The sequence below is a fragment of the Alligator sinensis genome, unplaced genomic scaffold (assembly GCF_000455745.1).
Source record: "Alligator sinensis unplaced genomic scaffold, ASM45574v1 scaffold872_3, whole genome shotgun sequence".
In the NCBI taxonomy this organism is placed as follows: Eukaryota; Metazoa; Chordata; order Crocodylia; family Alligatoridae; genus Alligator; species Alligator sinensis.
The window spans coordinates 298437-322809 of record NW_005842137.1 but is presented as its reverse complement, the minus strand read 5'-3'; the positions used below and the strand labels follow the sequence as shown (position 1 = coordinate 322809).

At 47.9% G+C, this 24373-nt stretch overlaps 1 protein-coding gene across 3 annotated transcripts in view; it reads right to left on the bottom strand.

Annotated features, from left to right (window-relative positions):
• Positions 1 to 24373, bottom strand: part of SCUBE3 (signal peptide, CUB domain and EGF like domain containing 3) — a 115746-nt gene that overhangs the window by 85077 nt on the left and 6296 nt on the right. Inside the window, exon 1 of one of the 3 annotated variants that reach the window (XM_025206048.1) lies at positions 5275 to 5568. The exons of the other annotated variants lie outside the window; for them this stretch is intronic. Coding sequence (XP_025061833.1) covers positions 5275 to 5359 — 85 coding nt within the window. The 5' untranslated portion in view covers positions 5360 to 5568. Of the gene's footprint in view, positions 1 to 5274; positions 5569 to 24373 lie in introns of those variants that run through there. 3 annotated transcript variants of the gene reach the window in all.

Below are 24373 nucleotides of genomic sequence, written 5' to 3'. Positions count from 1 at the left end.
TTAACCCCCTGGGCTCTGGCCACACCGACACAGTGGCTGAGAGCCACAGTGAGACGCTCAGGGGCTCGGATCTGGAGGTGCATCATCCAGCTCACAAGAAACCCCACAGGCCAGATCTCATTTGAGTTTGATGCCCCTGCCCTAGACTGTGCTGCGTCTCTGATGGCTACCTGCAAGGAGACGGGCTATTTCATACAATGATGCTAGGATTGGCGACTGTCCTGCATGCCGGGCTTATGGCACACTGGCACGTCTTTAATGGCAACGCATCATTTTCTCCTGGGAACAAAACTGTGACTGCTCACGGGCAAATTGTGCTCTCAATTACATCACTGTGAATCCCAGGCTTTGACAGCTTTATTCCAGTTGAAACCATAGCAAAGGAGCTGAATTTGGCTCTAAAACAGTGATTTTTTTCAGTTGAATCTCAGGTGGGGTGTCAGCTCTTACCCATAAAACCAATATGGAGCCCAATCCAGAGATGTGTTGCGCTCCCGCAACTCAATGGCTGGGCTAGGATGCAAAGCTGAGCCTTTCATTAGGTTTTTCCACCATTACACCTTGCTGACTCTTCCCCTTTGCTGCTTTTTATAACCTGACTGTGGTTGTGTGGTTCCAGGGAAGCCACGTGGGCACCATAGCTTGTGCTGTGCAATTTCCAATGCTTCGCTACAAGCTGGTCTTTCTTTTGTCCGTTTCTTTACCTTTATGTGCCCTTCTCCCCCAGTAAGTTTTGCTTAACACATCACAACGCCCCAAACTGGTTTGCACGTGATGTGCTCACACCAAGGAGGGTGGAAAAGAATCACTCGATTGAATCCTCTCAGTTATACCAGTCTACACCAGTATCGTGCCATCTGCTCCCCTGAGGGAGGGAGGCCGGCCTGCGTGACATTGGATGTGGACCCTATATTAGAAAAGCTGCTCTGCTTTAAGCCTGTGTCTATTTAAAATTCAAACTGCAATAAAGGGGGTTTGCACCAATTTAACCAGATCCATTTTAAACCAGTTTCATTGGAACTTCTCGAAGGTGGACCCCACCCTTAATCCTTTCAAAAACTAGGAGCGCTTGTTGCTTTCTGGGATTTGCTGTCTGCTTGCTTTATTAAGCTAATTCGAATTTGCTTTACATTTTTGTTTTTGCTCATTTTCTGGTTAGAAAGCTACAATCCTGCTGTCTCCGGAAGGGGAAAGAGGCCTCGCTAAAACTGTCTGGATGGCACACGGGGCTAGTTTAACATGGTAAGACAGAGCAAACCTTATTTACCCTCCTAAGCTTTTCGTAAAGCCCCTCTGGGGACATACAATTTTGAAAGTGAAGGTTAAGGTTATTCATGATTATTTTGTCCTAAATAGATTATTCCAGTGTGACTTTCTGCAAAGAAAATAATCCTCCTCATCATCATCATCATCATTCCTCTACAGTCTGAAGACAGCAATACATCTCATCAATGGAAGATTCAAGGTGTCTGAATACTTATACTCCAGTTGGCAATTACAAACAAAGTTTTCTTCCCTCCCTTTCCACCCCGTTTTTAAATCTAAGTACAGGCATGTTAGACGCCCTCAATCAAAGATCTCATTTGAACTGCTGCATGTTGAAATGTTTACAGTTTTACATTTCATATTGCGGCGGGGAGGTGGGGGCCGACAATCATACACTGTGATTTTCGGAGCGCATAAGCAGAGGAAGGAGGGACAAGGCGGCAGAGGGGGAGGAGTGGGGGGAAAAGGTTATACAGAGACGGCAGGGAAGGAAAAGAAAATCCCATCTCCCCCCAGCAATTGTATGAACTATTTTCCTGAAAATGTCCTGTGTTGGGGGCCCCGCAGGTGCATTCTCATTAACAAGAACCAAACCCATTACCCCAAAAAACCTATCTGGGATTTGCCGGAGCATCATAATACTGGAGGCTGCTGCCTCTGGGTCGGTAAGGAGGATTTCTGATACGAGGCTGAGAGCGCTTTTCGTTCTAGTGCAGCTAGCAGAAAGCATTATGCCTCTACAGACACCGAAAAAGAGAGACACTAATAAATGTGTTTACTCGTAGATGTACAATTACTTGGGCTCTGCATTCATTAGGCAGAAGTTAGGAGTCGGTTTTCAAGCTCGTTACAATTCTTTGGGCTATGTATTCATTATGCACACGTACAGAAGTTAGGAGTCGGTTTTAAACCTAGTTTTCCTTTACTATTTTCGGCATGGGGTCTGCGTGGGAAAACTGCACTAACGCGAGTTTGCAGCCCCTTTCTTCGGGAGCAGTGGCAGACGCCCGTGATAGGTGCACTTTCGCTCTTCTTTCCGAAACTCGTGTCAAAGGGTAAATACAGTTTTGAGCTGCTTCTGAAAACGGGGATGCTACTGTTACACGACTTAATCTAAGGAGGCACTAAGGGGCAAACAAGATATTCAGGACTGGCGAGGCTGGATCAGACCACGTCTCCATTGCACCACCGCGAGTGGTCTGCGCTAGCTGCTTTGGAGGAAGGTACAATAAATCCTGCGCAGGACAACAATGGGATAATCTGTCTCCCAGGATAGTTCCCCCCCAGTCTAACCCTCAGTAGACACGGAGGTTGGCTAATGCCTTTGCATTATACACAACAACAAAGCCCAGCTACACAACAGGTGGCTTCCATGACATGCTCTTAAACCTGAATGGGTCATAAAATGGCTTAATGGACAGACAAGAGGGGGAGGAGGGCTGAACTTCACAGCTCTCCAGTTATCATCTCCTTACGGATCTCAAGGCATCCCTAAAACCCTCTGAACAGCTTATCAAGAGACTTTCAGGAAAGACACTGTGTTTAGTAGTGATTTGGTGCACGCGCTTTTTGGCTTGCAAGGATCATCTTTTGCCAATCTCTTTATTAAAGCCACATTTATATTATGACTTCTCCCCTCTTCGGCTTCGCCGTTCCTAAACTGACCTGACAAGTCCACCTCCAGATGCTGGCACCACTTAAGAGGGGCCTGCAGCCTGATTGCACTAAATCTCTTCCTTTCTTTCAGACTAAACTTCCAAGGGGTAATTCAATGTTATGAAAAAGCCAGCAAGCAAATGCTGCGACTGTTTATTCCAGTGGATGCAAACCCACAATACGGAGATGAGCTGCTTCATCGTTGCCTGGGCGGTAGCCCCATGAGGATGAGAGTTTCAGAGCCGGTTAGATTGTAAAAGAGCCCTTTTATTTTAAGACAAGGGCATGAGGAGGAAGAACACTACGGCAGACCCTCCTCTGCTGCAAGTCAGTGTTTTCCATACGCGGATACCCGCTGAAGGTCTGCCCATCATTTCCCATCGTCTCCTGATCACACCTGCTTCCAGGTGTCAGCTTCGCTGGGATGGCCAAAGTGACTCAGGAATCACGGGACACTGGATGCCCAATGAAGAGACACGTTGTATCTGCAATATGCGGAGGATACCCCTGGTTTCCAAGTTCAAATTTTCCCTGGCCCAGCTGACTCCACGCAACCACGTTAAAAAACTTGGCTCTTCTCAAGCAGGACAGGAGGACCTAACCCTCAAGTTCACGCTTTTGCCACAGCGACTCCTCATTCACAAACCATCCGAAACATCCTCGCCAAGGCAGCTACAATCTGTACATGACAGAATCAATTAATCACAGGAGCTGCCAGCAAAGCTAGGGTTGCAAGTCTAATGACGTGCATCAGCCCATTAGATCAGAAAGCTTCTTTTAATTAAAATGGGGGAAGAGTGAGGAACCCAATCCCCCACTGGTGTAAATCTACTTTTTTACTCCGGCTGAGGACCTAGCTCAAAGTTTCATCTCTCTCCCTCCCCCCCCTTGCCTTTCTTCCCCTGAAGGGATCTGTCAAGTCTCTGCAGGATGGAATTTTACTTTGCTTTTTTAATGCAATTCTGGCCCAGGCTTAAATGGAATTGGAAACCCAAAGGCCTTAATAAATAAATATTATGATAAGAAATGAAAGCAATGCATACACTACAGATAATTTGAGGCAGGATAAAAACCTAAACATTCCTTTTCTAAGCCTAAATCAGAAAGGTTTACATGAAGCCAGACTCTCTTACCAAACCCTTTGCCCTGGAAAATATCTTCTTGCATTTGTCCAGACTGTCCTCCTACAAAGTCTTCTATTGTTTTAAAAACACTTTAAAACAGATATGACAATAGCCTTGAAATTCCTTCCAACTTTGCAGGGCATTTGGGGACTAAGGATGCATGGCTGAGCTATGATTATTACTAATGGGCTCTTTAATGATACCCCCTTACTCATTCCTGTATTTCTTTCGCACACTATTTAATCTCACTGCACACATGAGCAGTTAGATACTACTACAGTAAAAAGCTGAGGCTGATTCAGACAGACCATGATGCACCTAAGTCTGGACATAGGAAAAAAAAATTAAGAGATTGATATAGATAGCTGTGCTCCAAAAAAAAAAAAAAAAAGCTATCGTGCATATAGCTAGTTGTGTCTATGTGTCAAAAAATATAGGCTAAATATAGAGGTGCTATAGAAAAGCCTAAGATATAGACAGACCGTCCATACAGCTAACTGTATGTGTGTGTGTGTGTGTACAGGAAAACTAAATATAGAAGAGGTGATGCTGAACTTAAGGTAGATAAAGACAGGGTATACAAGGCATGTATATATTATATATATAAATAAGTCTGTGTGCATACAGGAGCAATGTGCATGATCTTTATGTAGCTCTTCTATAACATCCACCACTTTAAGCTTAAAAAACATTTGGATGCTGCTAAACACATACATAGGCAAAATACGCCAAAATAAAATGTTCACATTCAACATACACCTTCCCCCATGCACGTTAACTCCAAAACCATTCATTAATTAGTCCTCCCAACCTCTGTGGAAATAGGTGTTATTGGTCCCATTTTACAGATAGGGACACTTAAACAAAATCAGCATTTTTCCTCTCTGATTTCTTTTGGGGGTGGGGGGAAGGGGTGCAGGCATGGGTGGGAGGTGAGTTGTAGAGCAGTAACACATTTTCTAATGCTGGGGGTTTTTTTCCTCTCTCCCCTGGCTTTAAGAATAGTCTAAGAACATTCTTAAGCAATACATACAACACTTATGAAAGGGCTAAAAAGTATAAGGAAGAAAAGATAGCTTTGCAATCAACATTTAAATCAACTTGAGCATTTACTGTTACTTTGGCTTATGTCTCAGCCAGCCGACAGAATTAAACACCCACAGAGGAGGTACAGTCGCCTGCGTGCAGATACAATAGTAAACCTCAGAGCAGGGAAGGTTCCTCTTACCTTGACTGGCTTTATTTGCCAGCGTGTTTCCAGAGTGGAGGAGAAAGGAAAGCATGCACAATCCAGCAATCTGCAAAGCCCCCATTGCAATCTGTGTGTGTCTGTGTGGAGGTTTGGGGGCTGGTGGGGGGAATTTCTGATGCTTTAAAGAGAAAAAGAACGAAAAAAAAAAACAAAACCCAAGCAGCTGAGCATGCAGGAAAGGAAGATTAAAAAAAAGAGAGGGAAGGAGCTCTGTTCTTGCTGTGTGTGAGATAGGGGGAGGGAAGGGAACTGAAATGATGGAAAAAGCTGCTCTCTGGGTTCAGTTTGGGGCTCTTGATACTGCTAAAGAGAGAGTGAGAGAAGGAGACCCAGGGCAGTTTGAAGAAAGTGGACTTGATCGCCCTCTCTCCGGCTGCTGCCTCTGATCCCTTCTTCTTCTTTTTTGAAATAAGCCCAGCCAATTCCAGTTTTGCAAGAGAGCAGCAGCAGCAGCAATGAAGGGGGGAAACAAGGAGCCTTGGTTTAGTGCTGGGGACCTGAGAAAGGGGAGTGGAAAGGAGAGATCCATCCAAGCAACGCCCTTTCTTCCTTTCTTTCTTTCTATTTGGCTTTGGCTACTCCTTCTTTGCTCCCCCCAACCCCAGGCTCTGCTCTGCCTGCAGGAATTTACAGTCTGCCACTGGGGGAGCAGGGCCAGTAGCCATGGAGACAGCTTCCCTGGGAGCAAGGAGGTCAGGCAAGAGACCATGTGCAATCAATGGATCAATGCAAAACTCCCATGCAAGCTCCAGACCCAACAAGCACTTTGCAATATCTTTCCCCCACACCCCCCTTTTTGCCAAGCTGGGGAGGGGGGGAAAAAAGGAGTTGGGTGGAGATGGAGGGGGTGGGGGGCAAGTATGCGCTCAGAAAGGAGAATTAAAACAGCTTGCAGATGCCGTGACCTGCCGCACTCATCTTTGGTGCCTGGTCTGGGTGCGTGTTATGTGCACTCAGTGGATCAATGGCAACTCCAGATCAAAGAATATTCTCTCTCCCTTTCACTGCGGGGGTGAAAGGGAAGGGCAAGGCGTGGAGAAAAATGGGAAAGGGGGGGAGGGAAGTCGTCCTGCAAATGATTTTGAATCCTTGCTTCCTTTCAGCACATCTCCCCTCCTTCACCCCAACACACACACGGAGTACGCCTTTTCCTAAAACAGTCCCTACTCTGGATGCTGAATCATTACAGACACTTCTGAAGAGCACCTTTGCGGGTGCACAGCATGGGACAGAAGGCAGGTCTCCTGGCTCTAGTCCTCTCTGGGAAGCTGAATGCCTAATGGTTAGCGCCGGGGGAATCCTGGCTTGTAGCTCCAATTCTGGGAGGAAGTGCTGTCTAGTGATGGGGGCAGGCTCTATCCTCCGCTCCAGTCCAGTCCACTGTGCAACTTTGGCCAATTGCTTCAATTATTAGCTCCTTCATTAGTAAACTAGGAAGGAGTCAAAGGAGAGTGAGCCGTTACTTAGTATTTGGAGGTGCTTGGGAAAGATCAGAGATGCTGCATGGTGCGCAGGAGGCTGGCAGCAAAGTTCAAGGGGGAAGGACATCCCTCCCTAAGGCTTTTATCTCTTTCCTCCCTGCTGCAAATCATGTGCCGTCCCGCACTTCCACTGCCACCACCCATTGTTTGGAACTACTGTCAGGTCCACAGACCTCCCGAGAGACGGGTCCCCAGCGCGGGTGCTGTACGTGCAAGTAGCAGACAACTCCCGTTCCAATGAGCTTGCACCCAAGCAGACAAGACAGTCAACAGGGCAGGAAGGAAAAGACAACTGACCTGCCCCAGGCCTCTTAATAAAAGCACTGGCAGAGCTCATTTAACAGCTTCAGTGCTGCCAACATGAAGGATCCTGTTCCAAATCTCCTAGCAAATACCTGACATCCGCCTCAAAGCCCCAGCTCCTGGAGTCACAGGATTTAGTAAGAATTTTAGTGACAACCCCTGCCCCCTCCCCCAGTTTATACCCTCCTGGCTTGCAGAGAAAAGGGCCCCAACAATATCTTGAATCAGTAGGCAGGAGGGAAATTTTAAAACCCTGCATATTCCTGTTTTGTGAAATCACATGATTTTTAAGTGAATCTCGTGATTTTTCCATGCTTGGCATCAGCATGATTGCAACCCAGATCTTTTAGGTGCCAAAGCAGTTTTGTAGGAACCAGATCACAGTGGTATTCAGTCACTCGCCCTTCTCCTCTCCAGGAGCCGCAACGCAGGACAGAAGGAAACTCACAGTTATTTTCATCCACTTTCCTAAAGAAACAAAACCTCAGCAAAGCATCAAGGCAGGCGTGCTCAACCTTTTGGTCCCGCAGGCTGGAGGAGTGGAACACACACCTTGCTGGGGTTACTTGGACGCACACCATGCTGGGGTTACTTGGATGCTCACCTTGCTGGGGTTACTTGGACGCTCACCTTGCTGGGGTTACTTGGACGCACACCGTGCTGGGGTTACTTGGACGCTCACCTTGCTGGGGTTACTTGGACGCACACCGTGCTGGGGTTACCTGGACGCACACCGTGCTGGGGTTACTTGGACGCTCACCGTGCTGGGGTTACTTGGATGCTCACCTTGCTGGGGTTACTTGGACGCACACCGTGCTGGGGTTACTTGGACGCACACCGTGCTGGGGTTACTTGGACGCTCACCGTGCTGGGGTTACTTGGACGCTCACCGTGCTGGGGTTACTTGGACGCACACCGTGCTGGGGTTACTTGGACGCTCACCTTGCTGGGGTTACTTGGACGCTCACCTTGCTGGGGTTACTTGACCTCAGCAGTCTTTCCTGCCCAGAGCAGGGGGCTGGACCCAATGATCTCACAAGGTCCCTTCTAGCCCTAAACTTCTGTGAATCTGTGAACAGAGCTGGTTTACAGGCTAGATCAGGCCTCATGCACCCAGATCAGGCCTTGGCAATCCCACACCACCCTTCCCCACCAGTTTTGAGCCCTGTACCACCCCAAGGTGCAGGGATTGGGTCCTGTGCTGCCCTGCATGCCCAATCTATTGTACAGGGCTAAGCTATCCAGCGCAGGGATGTGGCCAGGCATATACAGCAAAGCAGCAGTAGCGATTTCTGGTTTCCACTGCATTTGCAATTGCAAACACACACCTACCAGCAGCAGCTGCTTCCCCCCCATCACCCTTCTCCCCCTGCCCCCTGCAACTGCATGGGGCTCCCCCACAAGTCCAGAAATTTAGCTACAGGGGAGCAGTAATTAAGGTTGCCCGTGCTCCCCTGCTGTCAATTTTTCCGTCCTGTTGGGAGCCTGGCAGGCCAGCTCACGCAGATCCAGGGGCTGGATCTGGCTCATGGGCTACTGGTTGAGCACCTCTCCATCACTGTGATCATCCTGCTCCAGACTGAGTCAGGCATGCAGACATCCAGCAAAAGAGCAAGACATGCAGAAGATGCAGCAAAGCGGATCCTCTGAGCCTGGCAGGAAATCAACAGCGTATATTCTGTAACAGCTCCTCCAGGCTTTGCCTACATCAGGCTGCTCAGGAAAACTAATCTGAATTAAGGTGTGAATTCTGAATGGATGAGCTAAACCACATTGAACCCCTTTGATTCAACGTGAAAACAACGGGGACCCAGGGACATAGATGAATAACCCGAGAGAGCAGGAATCACCAGTGTCCCTCAGCTGTTTGTCATTGGTCTGAGACTGTAGGCAGAGCTGCCAACAGCTCTGCAATGGGAAAGAGGGCTTTAATCTAGGCAAGGGCAATTTGCATGGATGTAGCTAGTACAAACCATGACAGGCAGGACTTGCTCTCGTTAGACTAGGATAAGTCACACGGGCCGGTACCTCTGCACTGGGCTTTTGCACTGGTGTAGCTGCACCAACTCAAAACCACCACCACGAGAATCGGAAGGAGCGAGGCTGAAAGAGGATGCAATCCAAAAGCAACGCTTTTAAAAGCTGTAACAAATCTGTGGTTACCAAGCAACTTCACAGTTGTCACTGCGCTGCCCATCGTAGCCGGCTGGAATTTCACAGCAACCGTGAGGACAGAACCCAGCTCGTCCTGCTCCGGAAACGCAGGCCCCCGGCGCATGAACTGAACACAAATCACCTCCAGCATCTGCAGCAGGAACCCCGATACCCGGTGGAGGAGCTGTGCACGCACAGACGATCCCGGTCACTCCAGCTACAGGTAAAAACATTGTGGTGGAAACCTCCTCCTGCCGCCCGGCTCCTTGCCAACCCTTTGTGAGCGTGCTCTTCTCTGTGCCATTTTTTTAAAATTAAATGCTTTTGTTCTTCTAATTTGATTTTTCTGCTAACGCAGTTCATGTCTGTCACAAAATCCAGTGCCCACTTTGTCCTCAGGGACAGGACCTATGTCTTCCTACATGTATAAAGGGGAGGATTAATGAAAGAGCCCACACACTCTGAGCTCTGCCTGCAGAAAAACAACAGCTTTCGAACCGGTGGGGCCTTCTGCTTCAGGGGGCCCTGTCTGTTGGCTGCTGGAGAAGCTGTGCCATCACTGGCATAGAGAGGGGGCAAAATCCTCCAGCAGGTACTTAATATTGACAAGTTTCTATTGTGGCTAATGGTGAAGTCAGTCATTTTTGGGCACTCGGTCCCAAGGCGCACATCTACACGAGATGCTAAATGCACAGCAGACAATTTCTACTGTGCATTAGCGCATCACGGCAAAAGCCATGCTACTGTGCTAATGCGCGGTTGAATTAGTCTACTGCACATTAGCATCACTAAAAAGGTAGCGCCAGTTACTGCCCGTTGAGTTAGTACCTGTTATTACAGGTACTCAACTTAATGCGCAGTAACTAAAAGTGCATCAATGCATGTGTAGACGTGCCCAAAAATTCCTAATTTGTCCCTGAACATAAGCACAGGGCAACGGGGCCTCAGCCTCTGCTACACAAACAGCAAAGCACACTGCACACCCCAAGCTGCAACCAGTTGACGATATTACACCTCCTGCAAGGATCTGGGAGGTAACAGGGGCTCTAATTTTCTTTCCAGACATGTATTTGTCATGTAAACATTACAAGTCTCTTATAAATTGTTGTCCCCAAACTCCTGGGGGAAGGTGGAAATTCTTTGCTCACTTGTACCAACGCGCCCTCACTGATGTCAGCACAGCCCTGCTGATGCCGTACCTCAGAGTGGGATCTGGCCATATCCAACCAGATGATCCTTTATCGTCATAACCAGAGGAAAACTAAACATTTTTTTTTTTTAACTTGTCTTCTAAATCTGGAGACAGACTTCAAGACATGAAGGCCAAGCCCTTCCACTATGTTGATTTATAACTGAGGTTATAGATTATAGGTTTACGTACTAGTATAAACACCCATAAACTAGGCTTACATACACAGAATTGCATGTAATCAAAATGCCAAAACACCATGCAGCCACATGCACGACTCTGGATGAAGAGCAAAGTTTCAGCAACAAGCTCAGGGCTGAGCTCATTTTCAGTGCCTTTCTTGACATGACCAGAGGCCAGGGCAATTTCACCTCTATTGAAGCAAATGAAATTTTGTTGGAGAGGAGTTTGATCTTCAGCGGCATGGCTCCAGCTGATGTAGACTGGTGCAGCTCCAATGAAAGCAGCGGAGCTTCGCTGATCTAAACCAGCTAAGGGTCTGACTGCCGGTGTCCTGGTCTCAGTGAGAATAGGGCACGTGGATCGTGCACTCGGAGACTCCAATGGAGCCTCAAACCCACGGGTGTCTGAAACGGCACGGTCAGTTCAGTGGCCTCAATCCAATTCTTGGATGGCAAGTATCCACATCCTGACAGTCACCACCATTAGCTCCCCACCTATCAGTGTTTCCAGCAGAGGTGCCAAAGATCCCATGGTCCATGGGGACTGTCCACCTCTTGTCTTAAGGCTGGGCCTTGCCAGGCCAGGGTTGAAGAGGTGGCACAGAGGAAGTCCAAGCTGTCGCAGCCAGTGCTTTGGTGGTCCAAACCTCCCAAGATGCTGATGGTGCCATTTTCTATCTATCCTAACTTTGTTTTCTTCAGCTCTCAGAATGATTTCTGTGTGCTCAAGGTGCCTGAGGCATTGTGGCTGGGAAGCGCAACCACCCCAAAGTGCTTTTGACACCCAGTGGGGGTCTCAGGAGCAGAGCTTGCAAGCTTGACTTGATCCATATGTCCACTGGGTGCTCCTGTCCTTTGTCACTTAGGTGACCCATGGCACAAAGTCTTTTTTTCATTCAAAAGCTATTCACCATATTGCCTTGTTACCATCTCTGCAGGTACAGAGACTGAAAACCTACAAATCTATCCATGAAGGTGACAGGTCTCTGCATCACTGCAGCATGAGAGTACCTTGCATGTCATCGTCATAACACCCTCTAAGGTAACATCCTACTGATGAGGCATGCAAGACCCGTGGAGACTGCCCAAGACCACACAAGGAGTCTGGGGCAAAGCAAAGAAGCAAAATCAGGTCTACCCAGTGCCAGCTCCATGCTTCAGCCACAAGATAACTTGTTATATCTCATAACGCTGCACCAGACTTGGGGCCGAGGGTCTCCAGATGCAGCCCCATCTAAGGTATACTCTCTGAAGGGGCTCCATCTACAGACTTTATCGGGAGTCTTTGATGGTGGGTCCAGGACGCTGCAGTGAGATGAGCAACTCTACCCCCCAGGTGACAAGATCCAGCGTAGGGAGGATTCAGTTCCTCCACGTAACCCATTTACTACAGCGTCACGTAAGGGACAGAAGATCTGATCCACTGTGCTCCAGCGATGAACAACCCGGTAATGCATTGTCAACCATACTGAAACAGTTACTTGGGAAGGACTGGAATGAAAATTTACTACGGTCTGCTCAAGTCTGTAACCAAGAAATAAAGACAAAGATCGCAACAGGCCTTTTTTCAATTTGAAGCAAAATTAAAAAAGAAAGGATCCGCACTTAGAAAACAACCACCACATCCACAGATCAAAGCGGCAGCTCTCCTCTCATTCTGGGTTTTAAGAGGTTTCTGCAGCTATGGGGATGTTTACACAGAGAGAGAGATGCATGCATTGTGCCGACCCGATGCGGTCTCTCCCCCTCCTTCATCTGGCAAAACATTGCCTGGGAGGCGACATGAGGTCATTTTTAGTCCCCGTGTTGTTTTCCTCAAGCTGCAAGCCTTCGGGGCACGAGACAATTCATTTCCCCTTAGCAAACACTCATTTTCACTTGGAACCATCCCACGAAGGTTTAACTGGGGAGCGGCGAGCAGACAGAGCTGGAGAGCGAAGACCAACCATGACCAGCTTGTAACTGAGCATCTCAGAGGGCGGACAATTCTGGGCAGGCTTAGAGAGGAGCGTCACACCGGCTGTAGCAAAGCTGAGGAGCTATACAAGGTGGGGGCCACCCCGAGATGTAGACTCGCACCTTCTACTGAGTCTGCCTTCTATGATCCGCGAGATCTTTAATGGACTCCTTGGAGAGTCTTTTCCTTCCATCTTACTGCCTCGAAACAAACTCGGATCAGCGACGGTTAGAGCCGTCTGAACACAGAGAAAGAAAAAAGGGTGCTCGGACATCCCCGTAAGCAGGCTGGAGCACTGGCTGTATTTGCCGCTCTGATTTAACAGGCTGGTCTACTGACTTCACTGAAAGGATCTGCATCTGCTCGGCAATCAAATTCAAGTTCACAGGCAGCGCTCTCTGCTGCCGGGGAATTTCGGAAGAGGTCTGAATTGTGCATCCTTATTTTTCCCACCGTTCATATCCATGTGTGTAAGGCACAAGCTCTTCAGCATCAACTCGGCCCAATGTAAATAATCTCTATTCAAATATCAATATTATGTAGAGTCTAGAAGCCCCACACAGTATAAAAAACAGACTTGCAAAGTGCTTTGTGTAGATATGCACAGAAAACACAGTCCCTATGCGATGGCGTGTCAAATACAGGAATTTGGACCGTGCCTTTCAGGACCACCTGTTAAATGAGACAGAGCTAGAGGAAGGGTGAATGAATGGTCAGCTACAATGCTGGGGGCCAGGAGACTTGGCTTCTATTCCCATCTACCACAGTGACCCGCTGAACAACCTCGGGCAAGCCCCTTTCTGTGCCTCCGTTTCCCCATCTTTTCCTACCTCTCAAACAGTTGCAAGTCTGAATTTACTGATGCTTATCGAGCACTTTGGGGCTCCAAGAAGGAAGACATTAATGTAAGAAAATAGTACAAAAGAGATGTTTAGGTATTACTGCAGCTGGATTGGTATAAGAACCAGAACAGAACAGAGTCTATTCTTTAAATAGATATATAAGAAAAACCCTGTCTTCACGGCAGTACGCAAATAGCACAGGCCTGAATAGGCCAGACATGCTGGATGATGAGTTCCATAGTAAATCTTTAACTTACCAAACCTTTAATTTTGTTAAGACGCTTTCAAGAGGAGAAAAACATAATTTAATGCGACTTATAATTTGCCTTTACATGATTCTTTTTTTCCAGTTGTCTTGATGTACTTCCCCAAACATTCATGATTCATGAAACCTCCCAACTAACCACTCGTGCAGAAGGCTCACAGTGGTATTCCCATTTTACAGACGGGGAAACTGAAACACAGAGAGGTGAGGTGACTCGCATGATGTCACGCAACAGCCAATGGCAAAGCCAGAAATAGAACCCAGGAGACCCGATTTCCAGCTAACCACCCTATTTTTATTTCATAATAAGTGTCTTTTTGTTTTCCTGCTTAACTTATACTGCTTTAAAGGTAACAAACTAAACCAGAAGAGGCATTCTTTTATTCCAGAATAGGAGTGTCCGCACGAGAAACTCTACTGATGTAACTGTAGTGGTATAATTACTGTCCACTGGCAAATTTTCCCCTTGGGCTAATGAACCCCTAGGCCAGGCTGTATGCTTCACAAGGTTTTTTATCTTCCATCTCCCTCAATAAGCATGTGAATGGTAAAACAGAATGAGGAGGGGGAAGGGAGATGGAAAGTGCTTGCAATACTGAGGAAAGGAATACCTTAATCCGCAAGGAATTCTTTGAAGGCATCTCTCATCAGATATTGGAAAAAAAGAGTAGATGCAAGTTTGCAGCGCATATAAGAAGTGGTGCCCTTCAAAAACCAACTGAGCAATAATTATGAATGAATACATTATGATCTGGTTAATAAATCTAAATATGGACTGAGAACCATCGCTAGGTGCTGATTCCTTGCCCTGGAAACAGAACTATTCCTGGCTGCTAATTTGCTCAGCCTAGGATCACTTCAAAACAACGGGGATACAGAAGTCCTGGGAAAGTCAGGGGTTAACACCAGCACCAGCCCTAATGTCATGGCCTTCAATCTAGAACCCAGACGCACCTGTTTAAAAGTAGCACTTCTCTGCTTAAAATAGTTTATGAATTCTTGTTGGGTACGAATCCAACACCCCTGAGCCGAAGGAGATCTATTAATTTCCAAGTTTTTTCACGCTGTAGTAAAGCTGCGATTTTATTTGCACAAGTTGTGTAAGATGTCAGTCATTTTCCCACTTGCATTTCCACCCCCACCCCATATACCGTTTAACAAGGCATTAGTTTATTTCCAGAAGCCTGGGCCAGAACCAAAGCCGACTGCGTAAATATTCTGTTGCTTTCACAAGTGCCGCCATGAAAGTCAACATTAAGGATGGAGTTTTTTGGGGCTGTTTTTTAAACATGGTTTCTCCAGGATGATGTATGTATGGCTCTTAAAATAATAACAGCAATATAAACCTTTCAGCCAGGCTTAAAGTAATGACTCGGTGCAGAGGCATCACTTTAAAGGATGAAGAACACTACTCGAGGGCATTTACCTGGCCAAAAACATTCGCTAATTCATTCATTTATCCAAGGGGTTTAGCAGGCGAAGAGGGAAACAGGCTCTTGCTGTCAGAGACTGAAGCAGACGTGAAGCCAAATCCAAAGTCCCCAAGACTGCAGTGGGCTTGCAGGCAGGGTCTTGATTACCTTCCCTTACGAACTTCAGTGTCTTTTCTTCTTCTTTCTTGGTTGTCTGCCACTCAGAGGCAATAAGCTAGTTCAAACATGGCTCCGTGCTGTCTTATGGGGACAAGACATCTTGGTGCAGCCTTTGGAGACCAAGCATCAAAAATGAATCCTGAGCTAAATCCAGCCCCAATCGCTTAGGCTGCTGCCCTCCACAGCCCACACTCTAGAAGAGGTGCTCTATGCAGCCCCTCCATAATCCCATCTATGCCATGGCCAATTGGACTCCAAAGTCTCTGCCGGCACTACTGAACTGTTGCGCTTTCCACTGCTCCCTTTGGGCATTTTTAAACATGCTCCGCAGAAGGGGGGTGGGTTTTAATGAGAGCAGCTCCAAAAGCCACTCTAATTAAAGGACCCAAAGCGTTGCATGTGTCAGTGTCCCTGTGCTTCAAAATTGCGGCGGGGGCACTTTACCTGGAGTTTGTCGAATGCACTTTAGTTGAAGTACCCCCACTGCCATTCTGAAGCACAAGGATGCAGATACAAGATGCGGAGCCTGGCTGGAGCATGGTAATTATACTCCAGCAGACTCAATTGAGTCATTACAGCCTCCCGGCTCATGGATAGGCACCCTACATTCTCCCAGGCATTGGCTCTCTGTCTCACACAGTGGCCTCATGTTTTAGGATGCTCATTCCAGCAGGCCCATCATTGCACCCTAAGCCTCTCAGTGTGTGCATGACAGATTTGACCTCGCCAGGGCTCTTGCTTTCCCAGGCATAGCACCTGCTTTTGTGATACCCAAATGCCTCCTTGAGCATGGATGTACCCCAGGGCATCCATAGCTGTCTACTTCCAACTTCCACGCCCATCTTTCATGGTCCTGCCATGGCCCATCTTTCACTTGTACAATAGGAGAGTTCCCCAACCCTTCTTAGAAGTAGGGTAAGAATTAAAACCTTGAATCGTTTCAGCAGGTGAGGCCAAGCAGGGAGGTCCTGCAGAAGCTCCCCAGTAAACTCCATGGCAGACCAACTTTTCATTAGAAAAGAGCAATCTTAGCTCAGCACTAGTAGGTCAATGAGTCTTAAACATCCGAGGGCAGTGGGGAGTAAGATGCCTTTTTTTTAATGGAATCCTTAACCTACAGGAAAGCAAACGTTCTTCTTGGGTTGCCAAGAAAACCACGCTGGGATTTTCCAAATGGGTATGACTGACTGTTTGTAACGGGAGGGTTTCGAGAGCAGAAATAAATGGCGCTCTCAACAGGTTTTCCTTTCTATATTTACCCTCACCTGAAATGAACATCATTGCACACTGCAATGCTTATTCCTTCTGATCAGGGGAAGAAACTAGCAGACCACAGCCCAACAAATAGATGGTTAACTCTTGTTTGCGTTGAGGTGGATGGGTGGAGAGGGACTCCCAAGCTTTTGGGCGAAGCCCAGGTCTGTAGCAGAGCCTTGGCTTTGGATGCTAACGGTGGTAAATGACAACTTCCATTCAATCACAGAAGTGGGATCCAGCGTTAATGGGTGCAGCTTGCAGTGTTTTTGCAGTGCGTGCCCATATCTTTCCCCTGGGGTGCAGAATCAATTGATCTTAGTGACCTACCTGGCCCCCATCACTGCAACAATGAGCATTCTGCAATTTTAAATGAATGCACCCACAAAACACTCCTCAGCTACAGGTCAGGGCTGTTATCCCCATTGTCCCCCGGTGACCTGAGGCAAAGAAGGACTGAAGTCATATCCACAACATGCCAGGCAGCAGCACCCTACAACCCAGCACAGCCGTGGGGAGGCCCCCTGCTAGGTGGCAGGGTCAGCGAGCCCACCCCCATGCTAGCTGGGCAGCTCATCCCCTTTGCAGATGTGGGAACTGGACACAATAAATCTCATTGATATTTTCAAAGAAGGAATTTGGCTACCTTCTCAGTCCCACTCACCTGGACACAGGCTGCTAGAGACTGAAGCACCATTTAGAACAGTCTGACCTTCTTCCTCAGTTTTAAAAAGCCTACTTGCTCGACATGATTTGGTTTCTATGCTTGTACCTAATTTGGGAAGTTCCCTATGGGTCTGAAAGGGCCTAATAATCCCCAAGTTAGAACCTCAGTAAGGGCAAACTGACATACTCCATTTGCTTCAAAATGCTTTTAAGAGACCCACAAGGTGCTTACTACATGACGTGGCTTAGATACAGCAACCTTAATCTTAACATGAGACTGGCTATTCAGCTGTAAAATTTCTCCCCCATAATCTGAGTGGACTCAGGAAAGGAAAGGAAGGGGGCATAACCAAAACCCCTCATTCTTTGTCATATCGCATGGCCCATTTGGTCCCACGTGCCCAGACCACCAAGTTCAAATCTGAATCTGATCTTGGATTTGCTGGGAGGTTTACTTGTTAATAATGCAAACAGCTTTGGAACAGCATTCAGACTGGGGGTCACATAGCCCTGAAACAGATAAAGAGAATCAAGGGATGAAATCAGGAAGGCCAAAGTGCAGCTGGAGTTGCAGCTAGCAAGGGATGTCAAGGGTGACAAGAAGGGTTTCTATAAGTATGTTAGCAACAAGAGGAAGATCAGGGAACGTGTGGGTCCCTTACTGGATGGGGAAGCAACCTGGTGACAGATGATGAGGAAAAGGCTGAAGTGCTCAATGCCTTTTTTACCTCGGTCTTCACAGGCCAGGTCAGCTCCCAGACTCTTGCACTGGGCCACACAGTTTGTGGAGAAGGTGAGCAGCCCTCAGTGGTGAAAGAACAGATTAAGGACTATTTAGAAAAGCTGGACATGTACAAGTCCAAGGGGCCAGATGCAATGTATCCAAGGGTGCTGAAGGATTTGGCTGATGTGACTGCAGAGCTGCCGGCCATTATCTTTGAAAACTTGGGGTGATCAGGGAGATCCTGGACAACTGGAAAAGGGCAAACATAGTGCCTGTCTATAAAAAAGGGAAGGAGGAAGATCCCGGGAACTACAGACCAGTCAGCCTCACCTTAGTTCCTGGAAAAATCATGGAGAAGGTCCTCAAGGAATCAATTTCCAAGCACTTGGAGGAGAAGAAAGTGATCAGGAACAGTCAGCATGGATTCACCAAGGGCAAGTCATGCCTGACCAACCTGATAGCCTTCTATGATGAGATGACTGGTTCTGTGGATGCAGGGAAAACAGTAGACGTGATATACCTTTCTTTTAGCAAGGCTTTTGAGACAGTCTCTCACAGCATTCTTGCAAGCAAGCTAAGGAAGTACAGGTTGAGCGAATAGACTGTAAGGTGGATAGAAAGCTGGCTCAATCGACAGACTCAATGGGTAGTGATCAATGGCTCAAGGTCTAGTTGGTATCCATTATCAAGTGGAGTGCCCCAGGGGTCAGTCCGGGGCTGCTTTTGTTCAGTATCTTCATTAATGATCTGGAAGATGGGATGGATTACACCCTCAGCAAGTTTGTGGATGACACCAAGATGGGGGATTAGTACATACGCTGGAGGGCAGGGCTAGGATTCAGAGTGACCTAGACAAATTGGAGGATTGGGCCAAAAGAAATCTCATGAGGTTCAACAAGGACAAGGGCAAAGTCCTGCACTTAGGATGGAACAACCCCATGCACCAGTACAGGGTTGGGACCAACTGGCTAAGCAGCAGCTCTGCAGAAAAGGACCTGGGGGTTACAGCGGACAATAAAATGGATATGAGTCAGCGTGCCCTGGTTGCCAAGAAGGCTAATGGCATACTGGGCTGCATTAATAGAGGTGCTGCCAGCAGATCCAGGGAATTGATTCTTCCCCTCTACTTGGGCGAGGCCACATCTGGAGTGCTGTGTCCAGTTTTGGGCCGCAGTACAGAGAGGATGCGGACAAGTCAGAGTCCAGCAGAGGCAATGAAAATGGTAAGGGGGCTGGGGAACGTGACTTAGGAGGAAAGGCTGGGGGAACTGGGCTTATTTAGTCTGGAGAAGAGAAGACTGAGGTGGGATTTAATAGCATCCTTCAACTACCTGAAGGGGGGTTTGAAAGAGGATGGAGCTGAACTGTTCTCAGTGGTGGCAGATGACAGAACAAGGAGCAATGGACTCAAGTTGCAGCAGGGGAAGTTTAGGTTGGATATTAGGAAAAACTCTCTCACTACGAGGGCAGTAAAACACTGGAACAGGCTACCCAGAGAGGTGGTAGGATCTCCATCCTTGGAGGTTTTTAAGACCTAACTAGACAAAGCCATGGCTGGGATGATCTAGTTGGGGATGGTCCTGCTTGGAGCAGGGGGTTGGACTAGATGTGACCTCCTGAGGTCCCTTCAACCCTCATTTTCTATTAATCTGTCTTGAGTTGAAAGCACCCATTAGATTAATCCTGAAAAATATAGCCTTGTTCTTAACAGGGTCCTTGGAAAAATGCCTGCTTGGAATATATCCTTGCTGGGCTGACAGTGTGGGTACACATCCCACTACCCCACCCAGTGCAAGACCTCAGCATATTGACTCCTGAATTTGGGAAGAGACCATCCCCCATCACAATAACTTAATCTTTCCACAATTTGCTCTTGTGGCTATCCAGTCTACAGTAACATAGCTCCCTCATGCAATGTGCATCCGCTTGTTGAAATGATAGCCCATCAATCAGGTGGCTGTTTAGACCAAGCTGAGATCGTGATCTGACACAGGAACACAGGAGAGACAACCATGCAGCCCTTTTCACAAGTCACAAGCAGGGGCATGCCATCCAGCGCGTGCCTCCCAAAGCCTAGCAGCAGCAGCAAAGGGAACCCAAGTCAGTCTGCCAATAGTTTCTTGAGCCAGTCGCTAATACTGGCCTGTTGGAAAGCAACAATTCCTGGCATTAGTGGGTAAGTGCTCTTATGTTTTAAACCAGGGGTGGGCAAACTGGTGGATCTGGCTGGCAGCCAGACTCCATTTCCCAGCAGCCCCTGCCCACGTCGCTGTGGCTGGTTTCCATGGAGATGCCAGCAGTGGCGGGGCCATGACAGCGCGGGGCCAGGGTTTGCAAGGAGATCGGCCCCACCAATGCTGGCAGGGAACCCAGCTGGGCAGGGAGCTGCTCCACGGCCGAGGCTGGGATCTTGTGGTGGTGACAATGCAGTCTGGAGTTGGGGCGTAGCCGTGATCTGCTGCCTGCACACCCCTGTCCGGGGCATGTGGACAGTGGATCACAGCTCTCCCCTGGCTCTGGACCACGCTGTCACCATCACAAGATCCTGGCGCCGGAGCAGCTCCCTGCCCAGCTGCACACCTTGGCAGCGCTGCTAGGGCTGGTCTCTATAGAGACCCTGGCCCTGCGCTGTTGGGGTCTCCATGGAAACGAGCCGCAGCGACACAGGCAGGGGCTTCTGGGAAATGGAGTCTACCGTGGGCCCGATCCAGCTCACGGGCCGGATTTTGCCTGCCCCTGTTTTAGACCCTCAATGCCTCCTCATGGTCTTATACCTAATATTATTTCTGCAACGTGATCATTATGCCAGGGGCTGGACAAATAAGTGCCAAGACAATACACTGCCCCAAGGAAGGTACGCTCTAATACTCCGGGTATTTTGCTTCTTCTTTCATCTCAAACAACACGTTTAGCATGTGCTAGCACCAGTTTCCTGAGGGCTTGTCCACCTGGGGACAGAGAGAAAAAAATCAAACCAATTTAACTCAAGGCATGAATTCTAAGCGAACTGGTTAAATTGTGTTAAACCCTGGCGTGGACACGATAGTGGGTGTGTCTACACATGCATTAACGCACTTTAGTTAATGCGGATTAAATCTAGTACCTCCATATACACGAGCGCGGAAGTTGCTCCAACGTGCTGGGATTCTAGTGCATCGGAGCCGACTCGATTAATTGAGTCTGCTGGAGCATGGCAATTACTGCGCTCCAGCAGCATTCTGCATCTCGTGCATCAGCATCCCCGTGCTTAAAAATGGCAGCGCGGGCGCTTGAAATCAAGCTAGTCAAACGAGCTTTAGTTCAAGCACCCCTGCCGCCATTTTTAAGTGTGGGGATGCTGATACATGACACACCGCGGCACTTTTAATTACTACGGCTCTCAGAACTGCTCTAATTAAAGTGCTGCCCCCCTCCGCCCCCAGAACACGTGTAAAAGTGCCTTTCATTGCAAGGTACTAGGAAAATGCGCACTAGGCTGTCTTAATGCGCATTAACTAAAGAGTACAGTTGTGATGCTTAATGCGCATTAGCCTATTTTAATGCACATTAACTAAAAAGCAGGCTTTTAGTGACATTTTAATGTGCATTAAAATAGGCTAATGTGTAATAAGGTGCACGTGTAGATGCATCTAGTCAGCCAAAAAAAAAATGCCCAAAGTTGCCTAAAGTGAAGTTAAATTAAACCAAGAAAGAAACTAAACCAAACCAAACAAAGGTCCCTTTAGACTGCCCAGAAAGTGGTTTAGCGTAGTTTAATTATTTCACGTCAAAAGTTAATCTGTCTTAACTTTCCCAAGTACCCCATGTAGAGAAGCCATCAATGAGATCAATGCTTTTGCCCGGCTTCCCACAGGAACACCATCGCTCTGGATTCTGTCCAGGCATCACCAGCACAAGTCTGATCTCTGTGAAGCCTCCCGAAGCAGATATTCAGGAGATTCCTGGAGTTGTTGTGATGTTTGGGGTATTCGGGAATTCTCTGAAGCTTCTTTAGTAATTCCCATCCGACACCACATTGCCATCTTATCCTGAAAAACGCAGGCTCACAAGACAATTTATTCTGGGATTTTTTTCCTCCTCGATCACACTGCCATAGACCAGGAGGAAGTGCGGAGAAGTTCACGGATTTAAACCAAAGTAAATAAGAGGAAAACAAGGCCTTAAAGGCTTAATGGACCAAGCTCACAGCTGGTCTAACCAGGCAGAACTCAAGTAAACTCTGGGAAACTTGGTCCATTATAATTATTACTAATTAAAGCCCAGGCAGAATCCAGGACTCCTGGTGTGTCAGGTGCTGTGCAAACAGAACAAAATGACGCTCCCCGTGACAAAGAGCCTGCAATCTAGGCAAGAGAGACAGAAGCAGAAGCTGCCAACACTCATTAAACCCTTGTTACTCATTAAATCCTTGTCAATTCTTCCATCGGTCTAAACCAGGGGTCAGCAACCCCCAGCACGTGTGCCGAGTATGGCACGCAAGGCCATTTTGCTTGGCACACCACCGCCAGCCCCGGGCTCTAAGCAGCTGCTGCCAGCCACAGAGCTCAGGCTGCAGCTGAGGCTGCAAGTCCTGCTGCAAGCGGACCAGGCTCCGTGGGCCGGCTGCAGCCGGGAGGCTGCAAACAGCTGCTCTGGGCTCCAGCATGTCGGCACTCCAGCACCTTCCAAGGTAGATGTTGTGGTTTTTTTGGCACTCCGGCCAAAAAACGTTGCCTACCCCTGGTCCAAACAATCAGACAGACTCTTCCTAGGGCTGCTGGCACTGACCAGCCTTAAAGAGAAAGGATCCTTGGATGCTAACCTCATACTTGAGAAACCTTGGTTTTGTTTCTCTGCTCTGCCCCATGTCATGCCTGCCCCTTAGCAACTCTCGGCTTCAGCTCTGTATCTGTACAACACGGATAACACTGGCCTACCTCATAGAGCAGCTGCAATGATAAATATACTTCAAAAGACCAGGCAGATCTACAACAGTCATGGATAAATACTTCAGAGAGAGAAAGAGAGGTGAAAAGCATTAGGCACAACCCAATAAATGAAAACCATCAAGTTCATGGAGAAACATGGTGTGGTGCTGGGTTCCTGCAGAGGGGCAGCATCTCCGATCAGGCAGAGGCTCGGGCTATTGCACCTGTACTGCATCCAAACCTAGGTCGCACTTCACTGCATCTAAAAAGCTTTGCAAGGGCTCGTGTTGCAGACACTTACCTGTACAATACCAGATTGGGACAAGGTGCCTCATTTGGCTGCTCCATGGGCTGGTGCCCTAAGAACACTGGGAGGTAGGATGCCTCGCACGGCTCAGTCCTTCTGACTCTCCTTTCGAGGCTATCTTCTGGGCTCAAGCTCAGAACTGCAAGCTCGAGTCACTGGATGCACCCCATCTAACTGCAGGATTGATGGAGCGCCCTGTCAAGGCACTCGGTACCCCCTATGTGAAATGAGGATAGTGGTACATCTTTTCTCCCACCTTCTGTCTGCTTTGTCTATTTAAACAGCTGGCTCTTCAGGAGAGGGGCTATATCTGACCTGGAAGTTAGTACAGCACCTAGAACAATGTGCTCTCTGAGCTTGGTTGGCGATTTCAGATTCTGCTCTAATAATAATCTTCCTGAATTTCGCTTTCCCCAACCGTAAAGTGAAATCACTTAGCAAACCAACAGTGGCGTGGGGCACCCCCCTCTCCCAGGCCCCGGCACTCAGCTGAAACCCTCTGAAGAGTCTTTTCCTAGGGATCAGGCTTGAGAGGCCTCCTCGTGTCCTCCGGAGAGAAGGGGTGGAATTTCTCATTCAGCCGAATTCGCAGGAGTGCAAGTTTTGAATCCACCCTTTTTTGGGAGCGGGGGCCGACGTGATGCCAATTAGGCTTTACATTCCCTGTTCGGATATGTTTGCTTTTTCGTAAACAGAGACACAGAATTTTTCTTGGCTGAGGCCGCTGCTCACAGCTCCGTGGACTGTACCCTCTAAGCATTCGCTCCCAGGTGATTTGGATCAGGATATACCAGGAAGTTTGCTTTTCACTGCCTCAGTCAATGTGTGGGTGTGTAAACACTGACCAATTTCACTGCAGGTTCGACTCCTTTAAATGGGGACTTTCACATTAGTCAGACTTTAAAAACAACATCGTATTTAAACAAAAAATCCATTTCCCTTTCCATCGGTCGCGGCAACCACTGAAGATATTTCTGTTTGAACAAGCGGGTCCCTTCCTCCCATTACCTCCTCCTGTGTAATAGGTTGGCCAATGAAGTCATAATGCTCAATTTGCAACAGTGCACTCAAAGCCAAGGGTTCACGAGGACAAAGGCACTGTAGATGCCACAGACAGGAGGAGAGAGGACAGCAACCGCGTGCCATCTTCCCTACGTGGGAAACATTTAGGGTAGGGAGGTAGTTTTTTGCTGCTTCTCTCAGGTCAAGCTGACTTAGGACTCCTCTGGTAGGGTTGAGGAGTTTTGAAACG